Genomic DNA, 16,330 nt, shown 5'->3' on the forward strand with positions numbered 1-16,330 from the left:
ATCAGCTGTAACTTCCTGTTGTTTTCTGTTCTCTTATTTTTGCTCATCTCGCTGTGTTTCTCTCATTCCCTGTTGGTCAATTGCCTTCCATTGTGATCCGATGTGTTTGCGTGGGCGGAGTGAGTACTGTTCTCTGCGGGCGGCCGTCCTGAGTCACACAGGCTTCCTGTCTTGCATGAATAGGTATTTGATTTCACTTTAGACTTATTGGTAGAACACCATCCTCACCTCATTTCACTCCATATCCTGCCACTAGCCACTGACTGCGCATTTTCAAATGTGCATTTAGGCCTCACCATAAGCAAGCATGACTGCAGCGAGTCATCTGTGAGACAATGCCAGAGTACATCTGACTTTCATCAATTTTAATATAGTTTGCCTACAGACAAACAGGTCTCTCGTTTGTAGTTAAGCCTCTGTCTATTTAGACAGTGGCGCATTTGTTTGTTATTTTGGTGTAGCATCTGAGTAAATACAAAAGATCCTGACAGATAAGAATTGGGCACAATTCTGTATGAAATATAGTCATATGAATATAGTCAGTGAAGGTCAATGCTCGATTTATTTAAAATCCAAAATCCTGCTTTGTGACATTGGAATGTTCTGGTATGTTTAGTCATCCATGTTCCAGTGAAAAAGCCCGTGTGAATTGTTGGAAACTCGCCAGTCCAGGATGAAACTTACTTGATTTGCTGATCACATTCAGCACTAACAGTATCAATTTCAGAGGCTCTGGTATTTGTCTTGTCATGTCACTTGTTCCTTATTGCTTTTCATCATTATGGTTGGGTGGTTGGCCCTGTTCCATCTGTGTCTGCCACTCTTCTCTGCAAATTCATTACATTTTGCTGTATTTATGTTGCCATCAACAATCGATCTGATGCTGTAAATGCAATAAATTTGATTGTTTGAAAATGTAAGATCCACTTTTATGTTATGTAAGATATTAACATCATTCATGCAGTGTTTCATTTCACTTTAACCATTTTTAATAGGGCTACTTATATTCCGCATTTATCGGCGACCATGATAGAAATTTATAAGTTAAATATTTTTTAGCTCTAGTATTATACTTTGTCAGTCTTTATCAGAGTACATTTATTTAGTGTGTGGGGCGGGAGGAGCTTTGGTAAGATAAAACTTAAGATGAGGCTCCCTGAACTTTTTTCTCCAGAATCTGTTTTATCTACACAGATCTCCACCCATCACATCACTGAAGTACAGAATAGGCTTATAAATGTGGAAATAAGGCTAATAAGCCTGAAATTACAGTGGTTACGGTTTAAAAGCCACTGGCTGTCACTCTAAACCGCGAGAGTGAATTTTAAGTTAACTGAGCCCACCCTAACTCCCCACTGTGGCTGAAAGAAAAAAGCTTAGCTTCTATCATTATAATACGAACAACTTCCTAAAGTGATTATCTGTTTTCTATCTCTAAAAGTTTTTGTAGCTACAGTGGACCTTACTTCATTATTGCTTGTTCTCCTTCAACAAAACTCCACTTTTAGTTCATCTTCTAGGGCCAGTTTTGGTGTAGATTTTTTACCAATGTTTGTCTAACTTAGTTCTACTTTATGCATTAAAAAACACAAGAGAGGAGAAAAACTACCCCAGAAAATCATTGTGGTTCTTGAAGTGAAAATCCACCTTGAGATTTAGCTTTTTGATAAGATGAACACTGTGTTTAGTATAAAATAAGGGTTAATATGTAAGAACAGAACATTTAATAGTAAATGAACCCAACTGCTAAGGGGATGGGGATATAATATGAAGTATAATATGAGTTTATATTTTATGTACGAGGAGTATTGTTTCATTTTTTCATGCATGTTTGGGGAATCCTTGAATCTCCTGTAGACCTCAACGTTTGCTGCCACAAAGCACCAAGTATTTTCTCTATCAGGAAATAGTTGGAGCTGCACTTGGAGCTGCAGTTTCTGGTCGAGCGTCTGCCTCACAGAGGCTCAGTTCCTTACTCAGTTCCACCAGACTAGCGGCAGCAGCAATTCGCAAACACTTGTTGGTCTGCTGAGGACACACTTGTCAATCTAAGCTTCCTAAGATTGGTTGTGAACATCATAGCAGAAAGGCATTGTTGTGATAACATACAAAGGCAGACGGTCAGAAAAATGAGGAGTTTCTTAAAGAAACAGGCCAATTTCAAGACATCGCATTTCGAAGTCAAATTTCTTATGTTGATATACAACAGCAACAACTGAAGACAACATACTTTCTTGATTGTGCTATAAAATGACACTATGTTTCTGTAAAATAATACCACCTCTTTTAATATGGCAGATGATCTCTAATGCTGTGAGCCTGTTTTGCTTCTGGTGTCAAATGCAATCTAGGCATTTTAAAAATGTGTTTTTGTGGTTGGAAAATGTGTTTCAGCAGGACAATGACATCAGAACTAATTTCTGTAGCGAAGCTGGATGGGATCAAGAAAAAATAACACATGATAGAACCCTGGACTCTGGATGTCCTTTGGTAAAGAATTTGGTCAAAATGCCTCTCTCTGAATGCCCCAAACCTGTGAAATATCGCAGGACGAACTTTGCCTTATCACATCTGTCAACAGTACGGCACATTATGGCTAATATGTTTTTTTCTTAATGTGGAATACCCTCCCCCCAAACTGCATAAATGTACTCGAGTTAAATATTAAAATGTTCTAAACTTTTCAGGTAGCTACACTTTAAATTTGAAGCATTTCATTTAAGTTATAGATTTCTATTGTTTATGTGTTGATGTTTTATCCTTTATTATTTTCTTTCATTTTCTATTGAGCATAGAACTGGACTCAATAGGGATCCATCTTCTGAGAAAAATAATGCAGAACAAGTTAGAATGTTAATCAAAAGTTGAAAAATATTACTATGGAGACAAAAGTTCTCATATCATACATTACTGATTAGCTTTCTGTATTTGTGACCCACATAAAGGAAGGTGAAATTAGTGACAGTATGTGGACATTTATAACAGAGTGATAACAATAGTTGCTAACAAACAACAATGGCTGTGAAATCGAGCCGGAAGCTGCTGATTGTTTCTTCGGTGTGGTAACGGGGTGGAGGTTGCAGGGCTCAGTAACAGTATTCAAGCTATGGGTTATTGCAAATTTATTTCACCCCAGAGAAGCTCAAAAAGGCAAGTTATTTATTTTTTTAATATATATTTTTCACAGTACAAGTATTGTGTGTGGTCTAAAACAGATGAAATGAGCATATTCCATTTCTTTGTATTTTTTTTTTCTCCTGTTTGCTCCAAGTTTTGTTCTCTAGAAGGATTGCAGCTGCTTTATTGGAAATTAAAGGGGAAACGATGTGTGTTGTCTTTTTTCCTTCCAAGAAGCAGCAAACTTTCTTATTGCTTCTGCTGCAGCGCTTTTGCTCCTCATGTAAAAGCTCTTATAAAATATATCTGCAGACTTCTGAGTTTAAAGGTCTCAGTGAAGTTTTTCACTCATCATCCTCTCTTGACAGAATCAGGAAAAGGAAAATCTCTTATACCTTCCCTCTATTTCTGCCCTCCTCTGATATCTCCCCTTTTGACAGGCAACCCACACTGGAATGCGCTCCTACATTTACAATAAGAACTCTGTGATTGGCTCACAGGCAGAACACTGCGGGATGCGGACGTATTTCTTCAGCGCGGACACACAGGAGGACATGAATGGCTGGATCCGGGCCATGAACCAGGCTGCGCTAATGCAGCAGAGTCACACTATAAAGAGGTTGGTCCCGCTCTCTGCTTATTTCTGTGATTGGTTGAACGTTTGCCGGTGCCAACACAATCCGTGAAGCAACGTTTCTACAGACTGAAAAGGGATAGAACTCTGTAATAAAAAAGTGTAGCATAAAAAGAAAATCAGTTTTAAAAATAACTATTTCATTCTTTCCAACTAAAACTTGATGTAGTGTTTTTTTATTGGATGTAATTTATGTAATTTTACTATAAAAATGTCCTGTACTGCGAGCCAAACTGCCCTCTAATCCTGAGACACAATTATGTTTGGCTATATAGTAAGTTGTGTTTGTCATATGCTGTTAACAGTTGTGGTTATGGGAGTCGTCACAAGTTGTTTTTTTTTTTTTGTCTGTCTTGCTAAATCTTCACAACGAATTGCAAAAAAAATCTCCCGTAGTCATCTGCGCCTTTTACAGCAAGAATGCTGCATCTATGAAAAATGTTCCCTGAACCACACTTATACCTCTGTAATCAGCAAGATGCACTGCTTCAAATCTTCTAGGCAATATTGCCACCTGGAGACCAATAGAAGTCAGTGCTTCAGAGTTTTTGTGAATTTTCTAGGAAAAGGAATACACGCTGTGAAAACCACATTGCTCCTAAAAGGTCAATGCTTATCTAGAAATAGCTATGTTTTATTGCTTTTTTACACCACATATTTAAATTGACTAATTGTAAAACAATATACAAAAAAATGATTAATAGGTGGTTCTATCAGAGACAGCAATTCTCTGACCAAAGGTGTTTCATGAAGACAAATTGACAGTTATTTTATTGAATTACTATGTGATCATTGCTCTCCTTTATATGTTAAGCATGCCAATATGTGGACAAAAATATAATCAACTTCTCCTTACATTTGGCCTTGTTCTGAGACAGAAAGGTGCCTCATGACAAAGACCGTCACAGTTTGTTGATGACTGGGCTATGTGGCCACAGACCAGTGAAGATGTCTGTGCTAATCACTGTCCAAAGCAACAACAGGCAAAAGAGCATGACAACTGGATCCAAACACTAGAGAGAAAAGTGGCCTGTTGTGATGAAACAAGTTTACTTAAAGATCAGATGATTGGCTGAATAATTGTGTGTTGCTTGTCTTGGTAACACATGGCAGCAGGATACCTTATTGGCAGAAGCTGACAGGGGCAGTGTGATGCTTTGGGCAAGTTCTGCTGTGAAACCTGGTTTTCTGACGTCTTCTTTGATGTTGGATACTTGAACCACATTTACCATTGTTGCTGGCTATTATTCACATCCTTTTATCAAATCAATATTCCCTCTTTCAGGAGGATAATTGACTCAACCACAAAGCAAAAGCAAAAGTGATTCAGGAATGGTTGGATGAGCACAACTCATCCTGGGGTGTCCTGGACAAATAAGTCCCAAAGCTGCTGTTTGCACCATTATGTCTGATACCAAAGCACTACTTAAGGGTCTATGGAGTCCATAGGTTAGGACTGTTTAAGGCTGCAATAGGGGGATTAACACACTACTAGGTACCTGTCTCAATGTAATGGCTGATTTATGTATATTTCTGTCTGTCTGCTGCCTTATATGCATTTCAGAGATAATTCTGCACTCCATTTATAAACTTCATCAGTAGAGGTTGATCAGCTGCCTATACATCTAAACCGTATAATTGTTCAACTTTTGTTAACCTTTCTAATTTTTTCCACAGAGAATTGGAGAAGTCTGTTCAGCAAGCAGTCCCACAGACCAACCATGTTCACAATACTCAGATCTCATCCAGGTCAGATGGCACTCACAGGACAGACAGAGGAGAAGCTCAGGATAATGGGATCAGACTGGCTCACGGGGATGAGGGGAGGTATGGTCTGGAGATCCAGGGAAAACCTAGCCATGCAGCCCAACAGGAAAGAGTAGAGAGACTTTCACCAGACTCTGTCAGTGGACTCCCCCACAAAAACGGACAGCAGACTGTCATACAAGTGACTCTACCAACAGAGCAAAATGGAAGTGTTGTTTATCAAAGGGGCTTTGTTTCACGGACTGACTCGGGGAAGCATGTTCAGAGGAAAAATACTCTTGCTCAGGTGGAGCAGTGGGTCAAAGTTCATAAAAGCGACCCGACAAAGAGGTCAGTTGGCTCTGATTCCTTAGAATGTGTCTCTTTTAAAGAACATGAATGTGACAGAGTTGAATAAATGACTCCATCTTGTGGTTAATTTGAGAACTGCACAACATACGGCTCTTTTTTTTTCTCAATGTGTTATTTATAGAGAATTTAAAAGATTGTAATGTCATGTGTTTTTCAGTCTCAGTGCTCCAGCTGTTGAGTACAACCTCCCTCGGCGGACTCCTCCTTTAAAGCCCAAATCCGGCACAACGGATGCTACTTATCAGTCGCTACCAAAGTCCCCTCGCCTCCTGTCTGGCAGCAGCTCCCCTCCAGCAACATGCAACCTACCCAGTGACTATAAGTATGCCCACGATCGGCTGAGCCACTTCCGTATGTCCACCGACGAGCGAATGGCCACAAAGGAAGGGATGGTGTGGCAGCTGTACGAGTGGCAGCAGCGGCAGCAGTTTCGTCATGGCAGCCCCACTGCTCCCATTTATACCGGCCCAAATTTTACAGACTCCTCATCCTTCAGGGTTACCGTGGAGATGCCACGCTCCATCTCTGTCCCTCCGTCTCCGTGTGAAGTGCCACCATCAGTCCCCTCCACTTTTAAACCTCTGTCCCCACGCAGGCCACACACGCCCTCAGACAGACGCACCGTCCGACCCCTAGACGAGTTGGGCCTTGAAGACAGCACAAGATCCAGCTCCCCTGGCAATATATGTGCTCATCTCTCTCAGGTATTAAGCTGGATATGAACCTCTGATGTTACATTTCCCAACAAAAAGTTTTCCCAATTAATTCAGAATATTTTTCAACTTCTTTGCTAAAAATAATTCTGAGTTTTGGTCTGCTAAAAATGTTTTAAGTTTGCAACTCAAACGGATTTAAGTTCATACTAATCTTTTCATTTTACTGACATGTTTCTTCTCACTAGAATATATAATAACACTATGGACTGAACTGATTGTGGTTTCAGGGCCCAAACAATACTCACATGGTGAAACTGGAAGAAGAAGTATAAAGTCATAGACTCTTTCTTTGTGATCAGACAGTCTGTCTGTCTATCTGATTCAGATATTCTTCAGATTAAGTTTTTGTGATTTTCACCTAAATCTGTTTTTGTATCAACAGAATAATCCAAGAATTAATCAAAAAAATCAGTGGCAGATTTGGAATTGTGAAGCTCATTGCTTGTTGAGGGATTCATCCCCTCAATTTGATCTTATAAATAGGAAGCAGCTTCTTCAATGTGAGAAAAATGCTGCAGTGGGGGAGTTCTCACAATGTTATAACATTGTGAACCAGCTTTGACACCCAGAGCTGAGACTTGTCTGTGTTACCCAGTGGAAACATGAGAATCCTTCTTTTCATTAATTTGCTGTTACTCAAGTCGTTTAAGCTTTAACACTGTAATACAGGCGCACAGTAACCACCAATAGCTTATCATAGGCCTGGGATTGAAGATGACTTTCTTAGGTCTCACACAGCGCACTAAATGACAAAGGTCTTATTCTCACGGTTGCTTGTGTCGTCAGAATGCTGTGAGCTCACTGGGGCCCCATGGGAAGGCTTTCACGAGAAGCCTGAGAAGGCTCCAACATCTCAGCGTGTACACTTTGATGCCCGTGTGATTCACAGAGACCACACCCACAGGTGGCGTGAGCGCATGTGAGTGAAAGCTGGCTTCTATGCTGCCCCTTAAAGCCAGCAAAGCGTTCAGACAGCATCGCCACCGCCACAGGAGACGGAGCGAGAGGATGTCCCGTAATCCACACCCTGCGCCGTCTCCTCACCACACCCTCCACATGTGAAAAGTTCTCCCTCTGAACCAATACCACTGCTGCCAGCGCACACAAGCTTCACAACCAACCCAAAGGCTTTGCATAAGTAAACAGTGTTGTGGATGCGATCATTCACTTCAAGTGTCAAGACACTAATTACTACCACTGAACAGTGAGATTCACAATTATAGGAAGACACACGTTTAACAAAGGCAGCCACAGTGCTTGTGCAAAACAGCAATGTTTGTGGGAACTGCTTTTAGTCTGTACCCAGCATCTCACAGGCTGATGGTGCTTAAGTAACGCTGAATGCCTCTGTGGAACATCATTAAGAAGTACAGTGTGTTTTATCAGTGGCTAATCCAATTTGCCCCAGGCTTTTCAGCATCCCATAAACATCTTTACAGTATCCCACCCATCAGCACTGGTCTCTTTCTTCTGATCTCACATTTAAATAAAAATCCTATTATACAGCAAAAAAAACTGTGGCATGGGAATCTCAAAGGGAACGGCTTACAGGGCTTCTCTTGCTGGTAGCAAACAAATGTTATTTTAAGAAAGCAGGTTTGGTATAATTTATGTGTGGTTAATTAAATCTCTTGTTGTTTGTGTCCTTTTAAGGTTCTGTGGTGGGTCTAGGCTTTTTTGCTAATTCTGTGTGTTAAGCAGAAATGTCAAATCTTCCATGCCCTTTAGCATCTAAAACTCGAGGCACACCTTGTTTCGAAGAAGAGTGGGAGTGATAAAAAGGGAGAAAAGGATAGATGGAAAAAAACAAAACTGCTGCGTAGACCATTTTGTTTGCAGACTTGGAGGCAATAGTTTAACTTCGATTTATCTTTACCCCACTTTTAACACCTTAATGAAGGTTGCTTTTTATTAATTAGACATTCAAATCTTTGACCTTGGCCTCTTCAAGCCAAAACTTGTTTAACATGGCTTTTCGTACCTGGTTGTGGGACACTTTTTAAATATTTTGTTACTTCACTGTATTGTCTATTGTGTCTTTATCTTAATGCTGTTTTGTTGTTTGTGTTTTATATGTTTTCTTTTATTGGGGCCTACCATAGCAATGCATAGGAAAGCATTGAAATGTCTTGCAAAGCAGCTAGATCTTATCTATTACTTTATTAAATTATATTACTTTATCATTACTGAATGAAGTAAGACCATGTTATTCATGCATGGTTGTGATTCTTCACATTATCTATGACTCGGGCTATTACTTCTTTTGGCATTTAGCAAAAAACGAGCCAAATTCAAATCAAAACAAATTCTAAATGACTGTTTTGTGTCATTTAGACTCAAATCAGAGATAGAATTTTGTCTCCCTCTGCGTCACACACGACAGTTTTCAGAGCAAAAGAACAAAGGAGGGCAGAGATGTAGAGAATTGAGATGGTGAAACACTCAGTTCCTACAGAGAAGAGCAGAGCTTCCAGTTAGAAGTACAGAGACCCCACCTTATTACAAAAACACTTAAGAAAGACAAGTATGTTTCAAAAGAGTTTATATTTTATAAACTATAATGATACTTACTAATTTGGTGTTAGGAGAGGAGCGTTTTTTTTCTGGTAACAAACTTCCACAAAGTATAAATCTGATTTTTACTTCTGTGTTGAATGTTTGTTTTATAATATATTTACCACCAATGACAAAAAACAATTTCACTTTTCTGCCAAATTCAGCAGCTGCACAATTCTTGTTAAGTAGTTTAAGATAAGTTGTATTTCAAAAGAGCAGAAGAAATCTTATGTTTTTTTGAGCAATAACAAAATTTGTTGTTAATCTGTTGCTAAGAGATGAGTGTGTTTTCTAGCAACCAAGTGCCATGAAGTAAACATCTGATTTTTACTTTTGCAAAATTTCCCAACTGTAGCTTTCCTATGTCTAAGCAGATGAGCAGTATTTAAAAGAGCGTATGACTTATAAAAAATATTGCTTATTGATTTGATGTTAAGAGATGAGCGGGGGTTTTTTGTAATGAACTGCCACAAATAATGAATCAGATTTTTACTTTTGTGTTGAATGCCTGTTTTACAATATACATATTTACCACCAACGACAAAGAAAATAATAATAAAGAAAGCATTTCCAATTTCCTGCCAAATTTACCAACTGCACAGCTCTGGTTAAGTAGCAAGTAGTGTAAGATAATTAGTATTTCAAAAGAGCAGAAGAAATCTTATGATTTTTGAACAATAACAATGTTTGTTGTCAACCTGTTGCTAAGAATTGAGGATGTTTCTGGTAACCAAGTGCCATTTAGTTCGCTAATTTTAACATGCTGAATGAAGTAAGACCATGTTATTCAACATGCTTGTGATTCTTCACATGCTATTAATTATATTGTAGCTTAATGTAGCATCAGTGCTAAGTTTTAGCATCAAAACGCTGGGCACACTTTGGAGGGTCCGGTTTAAATTTCTTCAGAAATGTTCTAGTTTTTACTCAGTATAAAGCACCTTGTTTAATCTATTGGTTAATGTATAGGGCTATACAAATAAATGCATTATCTATTATTATGTTCTGTTTGATTCAAATTTATGTTATTTTTTAGTAACAAAGAGATAAACTATATCTTTCCACAGACTTCCCAAATACAGAGAAGATCCGTGCCGGCTATGGGCTACATCACACACACCGTCAGTGCTCCCAGTCTGCATGGCAAAACGGTAGGACCTTTTGCTTCTGTTGCCTACTGTAATCTATTTATATTTTTTTGCTATTGTGACTGGTATACAGTGTTGTGCAAAAGTGTTTGGTTATTCATTCCATTGCTTACAAAAGGCAATATTTTAAAGTGTTTTTGATCAATATCTCTTCATGCTTTATGAAGACCTTTCAAAGTTTCCTTTGCTGTTTGGCTGCTCAGTTTCCCTTTAAGATAAGAAAATGCTGCATTAAGCTAGAGTGAGATTTTAACTTCAAGAATAAATGTTAAAAAGATCAGCTCACAAATAATCAGCTCGGAATTGACAAAGAAGACCACATTTATCTATATGTTTTGTCAGGCACAAAGGAGGCCTGACAAAAAAACTGTTTTTTAAAAAGAACTTCTTCTAGATTTAGTTCAAAAAGGTTAAAATTAATGAATTTATTTTTATAGTTGAAATCCAGTATGAACATGTTCTCATTTGTGTATCAAATTATGATTGGAATAAAGTTGATGTTAGAAATGCGCAATATATCAACACTAACATCAATATCGGCTGATATTAGTTATTTTTTTTAACATTGCTTAATGTCGGAATCCGAAAAAAACCTCAAGAAAAATTGATAAGGTCTACTTTGAAAGTTTCAAAGCATTACTTTATCACTGGTCGCAATGTATGAAGAAACAAGATCTGTTGTTAAACTTTTGCACAGTGCTTTTCTTATTTAAGAGTAAATTAATAGGAAATTAAATACTGCTGAGAGTTTTTTTTTGCTAGGTTTCCACAATGATCTGTACATTTTGCTTACACTGCTGCACTATGTTTAGGAGAAATGGCTAAGCAAAATAGATAACTATGCTCTAAATCTGCATGACTTTATAATGTTAACCAAAGGAAGAAGTTGTAGAAATTACTTAGGGAGGATAATCATTTCCTTTCTACAATGAGTTTCACCTGAATGAATTGTCAGTGTTTTTTAAGTTACAAACAGACAGCAGTGTACTGGCCTCGGTGTCACTTGGCTCTGAAAGCCACTACAATAAAGAGGTTGTAATGCCCAGATGGTTATCAGATATTTTCTCTCATCCTTTATACCGTCACTTGCTGTGGGCCCCCTTTAATTCTGGCTTGGCTACAGCCAGAGGAGTTGACTCTGCTTCTCATTCAACTGCGGAGGCACCAGGCCAAGATGGCTGGTGTGCATAGCCCCTGCAGTGCGTTCGCTCACCTGCAACACCACCAGCACAACGGCCTTCTCGGCCCCAGCATGCAGGTCAGGGACGCTCATTCCTCCCTAACGCAGCATTCTGCAACCCCTGCAAGTGCATTGTGGCCCCGTCTTCCCAGTCATTCCTGCACATTACTTCCCTGACATTTTGACGGACTCTGCAGTCTCTTTGACTCTGCCTGGTTGTCTGATTTTAGTCTTCCATTCTGGCATGACGTGAGCTGCATTATAATTACCAGCTGCATTTATATCCTTTAATGTCACTTGTCCAAACATAACAGTGCGATTAGAGCTTTGCTTGACTGTGTTATTAAAACTGTTAAAAGCTAATATGCCACATCAAAGCATGTTGCTTGTCAAAGTTGCTTATATGAAGCCACCCGTTTTGACTTGTAGATGATGTTGCACCACATTTTGATCCGTGTGCATTAATGTTTTGTGTTTGGGGTTATCATTCTGAAGCACCCATCAGGCCATAGTCTTCTTTATGAGCCTGGGAGGGAAGATCACTGCTGTTAGACTAAAGCTGCAGTGCTGCTCAGTAATGACAACTCCACCCAGGTTCTCATGTCTAACCATTCTCCATGCTCACGAGGAAATATAGGCTCTCAGTCTGACCACATGTCACGCACAGGACCTGTGTTGCTGAGTTGTGTGAAAGGTCACAAATGAGATATTAAAGCAGTTCAAAAATGACACCATTATCTAATTACAATGTGGCTTCGCTAATTGCAGATAGAAACATAGAGTTTGAAATACACTGTAATTGAGATCAAGTTAATTAAAGTTTTGTTTGTAAAGCCTGAACAGCACATAAAGACTAAAGGAGTCATGGTAACCCATTATCCTGTGCAGCTTCATTTCAAATGACTTATCTCTTCACTGCTCATTTAAAGGCTGATGATACTTACATACAACTGAAGAAGGACCTGGAGTATCTAGATCTGAAGGTGGGCCCCAACAAAGAAAACACCACTTCATCCTTTTTCATCCTGTTCTCAGTATATTCTGCTCTGCTGCTGCTGCCTCCAGCATCTGCCTCCCTGATTCCCCTTTACCTGTCTGTCCTCTGTTCTGTGCTCTGCTCTCTACTGTTATGGTGGAATGAAAATGTCTTTTAACGCACACTTATTACTTTTGTAATTCAATCAATATTGAACAATATGCCGGTTTGAATTCTCACGACAACCCTAGTTACTTAAATAGAAGGCAACTGAACTTTTCTTCTTAGCAAAATGTTTGGTTACTTTCTGGTTAAGCACTTACGCGTTTAACAATATCACCAAAAATGGTGTAAAAATGTAGACATTTCACCATAGCACTAGATGATATTCTTATTATTCTGATGTGATTTGAGGTGTTCCTTCACAGGACTGAATGATATATCAAATGTGACCCTCAGATCCCATCAGTATAACAAATACTTAACATTTATTTGTTTCCTGGATTTTATTTTAGCTAATAAAGTGGCCTATATGCTGTTCACATTGATGCATATTCAAAGCAAAACTATCTGCTAAAAATGACATTATCCTTTTAAAAACAATAAATTGAGCTTCTGCTCTTGCTAGAATGTAAAAATGTTTTGCATGCCAAGTCAATTGGCATTTCTACTGCTTTTGAAATTAATGGAAGCCGAGAACGGCCAAGTGAACGCAGTATTTCCTTTGTTTGCTCAAGATATAAATATATTATCTCCAGAGTATTATTTCAATTACAAGATAATTGGAGTTTAAATTTTGTTATTCAGTATTGCTGTTATGACACATAGCAATGACCTAAAAAAGTTGTGATTCATGAAGGATGTGCCAGTTTATGACTTTTACTGCTTAGAATTTGAAATACCAAAATATGTTAAAAATCATCAATCACAGAACCCCCAGAACAAACAAATTTATCTTGCATTAATAAATCATATTAACTGTTGTATTAATAGACATAAGCACTGTTATCTGCAGATAATCTAAATGAAAAGTGTTTATCTATGTATAAGTTCAGAATGAAACTAAATCAAAAGATGACCATTCTCGGCTTCTTTACAGGTGTAGTGTGATTAATGTGAGGACATTTTGCACATAAAATGCCTCATGTCTAATTTATATATAGTAAATACCAGAAATAAGTTAATGATTATGCATTGCTAAAGATTTTCTGGCATGCAGAGAAACATTTGTTTACATTGAAAATGGGTCTGGGTCAGTTTGCCAATTCACCAATTTGTTTATCGTAATGCAACTTTGTCTTCCATTTTGCATTAGTGAAGAACAACTTCTTCCCTATGTGTGTGATTTATTAGGCGTCAGTCTGATTTTCTTTATTGGAGATTACTTTCAGAAATTTTAGTGATAAATGCTCATAATTTATTTAATTACAAATCATTTGGAAAGGATTTGGTTTTGTCACTTTCAATCAAATCCAAAACAATCTACATCATGTTACTACCATGTATTTTTCAGATTCATGAAACCCAATTTCCTTATGCTAGACTATGATGAATACATAAAAAATAGGTTAGGTTGTAAGTTGTCAAAGTGTGTATGAAACGTCCCCCTGTCAGGCTCAGATTGATGACAAAATGTCCTCTAGAAGACATTTTATACCTAACTTTTTCAAGATTTAGACGAACAAGAACAACAAACTACGATTGGTAAAATGGGCAAAATGACCACCACCCATTACAGTCTGTTTGAAATGTTTACATGGCTTATGGATGCCTGCTACAGTAAAAGAGAATCCTGAATATGTCAGTGCTGCTCTTTCAGTACATAAACTGCAAAAGTAATGAAGCAATTAATTATTGGCAACTATATATAGTACATAATCTATTTGAAAAGCATTTCTGTGTTGGTAGTTTATATAGTACAAATAATGGCATAATTCACTGTTAGTCCAACAACAGCTGACATCTAAATGATCTGCTGAAAATAACTATATTTGAAAACTTGTACAAATAAACAGGAAGGTCAAACGTTCAAGATGATGGATTGAAACATGATTGCCTGTGATCTTAAATTAGTGGTAGTCATATGTTATGACAAATGTCACCACACTTAACACTTTCAATGTAAAAGTGCAATTTTACTCAAATAACTTGTAGTTTCTAACCTGAAAAATATGATCTTTTGATCACTTAAAGAATTTTCCCAGACCAGAAAACTATCCCAGCAACACCACAGAGTACATAACACTCTCACATCCTACAAAGCACCCAGTCTGACCAGTTTTATTTATTTATTTTTTTTACTTTGACATGTAGAGTCAGTGGAATACCCCTTTAACTCTGTTTGCGTTCTCCACTGCTCAGTAGTGCCGTGATGGGTGTGTCGATACTGACGTGGGTGTTGAATGAATGTACCACCAGCACCACAAGCAAGTTTCAGCTTCAAGCACCACCAGCCATGAGAGACAAATCTGTGTATGTGATTGAAAAACACAGGATGGGGCAATGGTTACTGTAGTTATGAGTTTAAAATAAATATTTCAGTGACAACATTTATTGAAAACATAAAACAACATCGCAAATGTTATTCCAGAAAGGGTTTGAAAATATTTACATAAAATAAAATACTGAAAATTTAAGAAAATGTGCTATTTCATAACTGAAAACCAAGTCAGAAAGTTTTTCTTAAGACAAAAAAAAACTTCATAGAATAGTAGTTTCTATACTGTTTTAATGATATTAATGGCATAACATCTTCCCCTCTTACTTTTTTTTAGTGCATGAGCCTTACAAACTAAAAAAACAAAGACATGTTTTGATTTTCTACATCTTCCTCTATTAAGTTTTTAGCAATTTTGTCTGGGGGAAAAGATAAACATCCATTCCGCCATTGTCTTCCGTTTATCTAAGATTAGTTTGTGAAGGCAAGAGATCCTGAAGCGAACCCCCGACATGTCTCTCCTCAGTGACGTCCTCCAGCTTATTCTGGGGGATTCCCAGGTGTTCCCGGGCCAAATGGGATCTCTAATCCCTCCAGCATGTTCTGTGTCTTCCCCAGGGTCTTCTCCCAATGGGACATGCCCATAAAGCCTTTTAAGGGTAGAGCCCAGGGGGCATCAACCACTTTGACTTCTTTCTTTTTTTACTTTGAGCTTCCCCTGTAAGGGGAGCTCTTCACCTTATCTTTAAGGCTTAGCCTTCCCATCTTGGGAAAGTTTTTTTTTTTGGTCGCTTGTATCTAGGCTCTGGTTCTTTTGGTCATGATTTATATATCATGATCATAAGTAGGGGTCAGAACACAATTGAACTGGTAAATTGAGAGCTTTGCTGTTTGGTCCTTCTCTTTCGTTACTACAAAAAATCCGAGCAGTCATTCCATTATTGTAGACGAAGGCCCCAAATCTGTCTGCCCATCCCTCTCTGTATCCCACTGTTACTCGTGAACAAGACATCTAGATACATAAGCTTGTCTGATTGAGGCAGAGACTAATATATAACACAAAAGGTCAGCTTCTGGCCTCAGACTTACAGGAGCTGACCTCATTCCAGTCACTTCACAATCAGCAGAAAAACGCTATAGATCATGTTGGAGGTCATGGGCCAACGAAACCAACAGAACCACATCATCTGCGAAATGCAAAGATGAGATATTTAAATCATGCCACTTTGTAACAGATTGTATCAGTTTATTCATACTTGAATTAAATCCTGTACAAAATGTACAATTTATATCTAATTAAAATTATTTTGTCAAAAATACTGAAATTGGCATATAAAAAAAAACGAATAAAAATTTTCATTTAAAAATATTCAGTAAGAGCAGCCCTGAGCTTTCAGGATTTCCTGAGACCTGATCAGAAGTCTTTGTTTTTAAATATATTCTTCACT

At 38.0% G+C, this 16,330-nt stretch overlaps 1 protein-coding gene across 4 annotated transcripts in view; it reads left to right on the forward strand.

Annotated features, from left to right (window-relative positions):
- plekha7b (pleckstrin homology domain containing, family A member 7b) overlaps nt 1-16,330 on the forward strand; it is a 70,528-nt gene that overhangs the window by 37,636 nt on the left and 16,562 nt on the right. For all 4 annotated transcript variants that reach the window (XM_055036999.1, XM_055037002.1, XM_055037003.1 and 1 more), the window contains exons 9-14: nt 3,558-3,736; nt 5,429-5,848; nt 6,027-6,573; nt 10,209-10,292; nt 11,413-11,547; nt 12,399-12,452. In XM_055036999.1, coding sequence (XP_054892974.1) covers nt 3,558-3,736; nt 5,429-5,848; nt 6,027-6,573; nt 10,209-10,292; nt 11,413-11,547; nt 12,399-12,452 — 1,419 coding nt within the window. The remainder of the gene's footprint in view (nt 1-3,557; nt 3,737-5,428; nt 5,849-6,026; nt 6,574-10,208; nt 10,293-11,412; nt 11,548-12,398; nt 12,453-16,330) is intronic.

The sequence above is a fragment of the Poeciliopsis prolifica genome, unplaced genomic scaffold, assembly GCF_027474105.1.
Source record: "Poeciliopsis prolifica strain line A6 unplaced genomic scaffold, Auburn_PproV2 SCAFFOLD011, whole genome shotgun sequence".
Taxonomy (NCBI): Eukaryota; Metazoa; Chordata; class Actinopteri; order Cyprinodontiformes; family Poeciliidae; genus Poeciliopsis; species Poeciliopsis prolifica.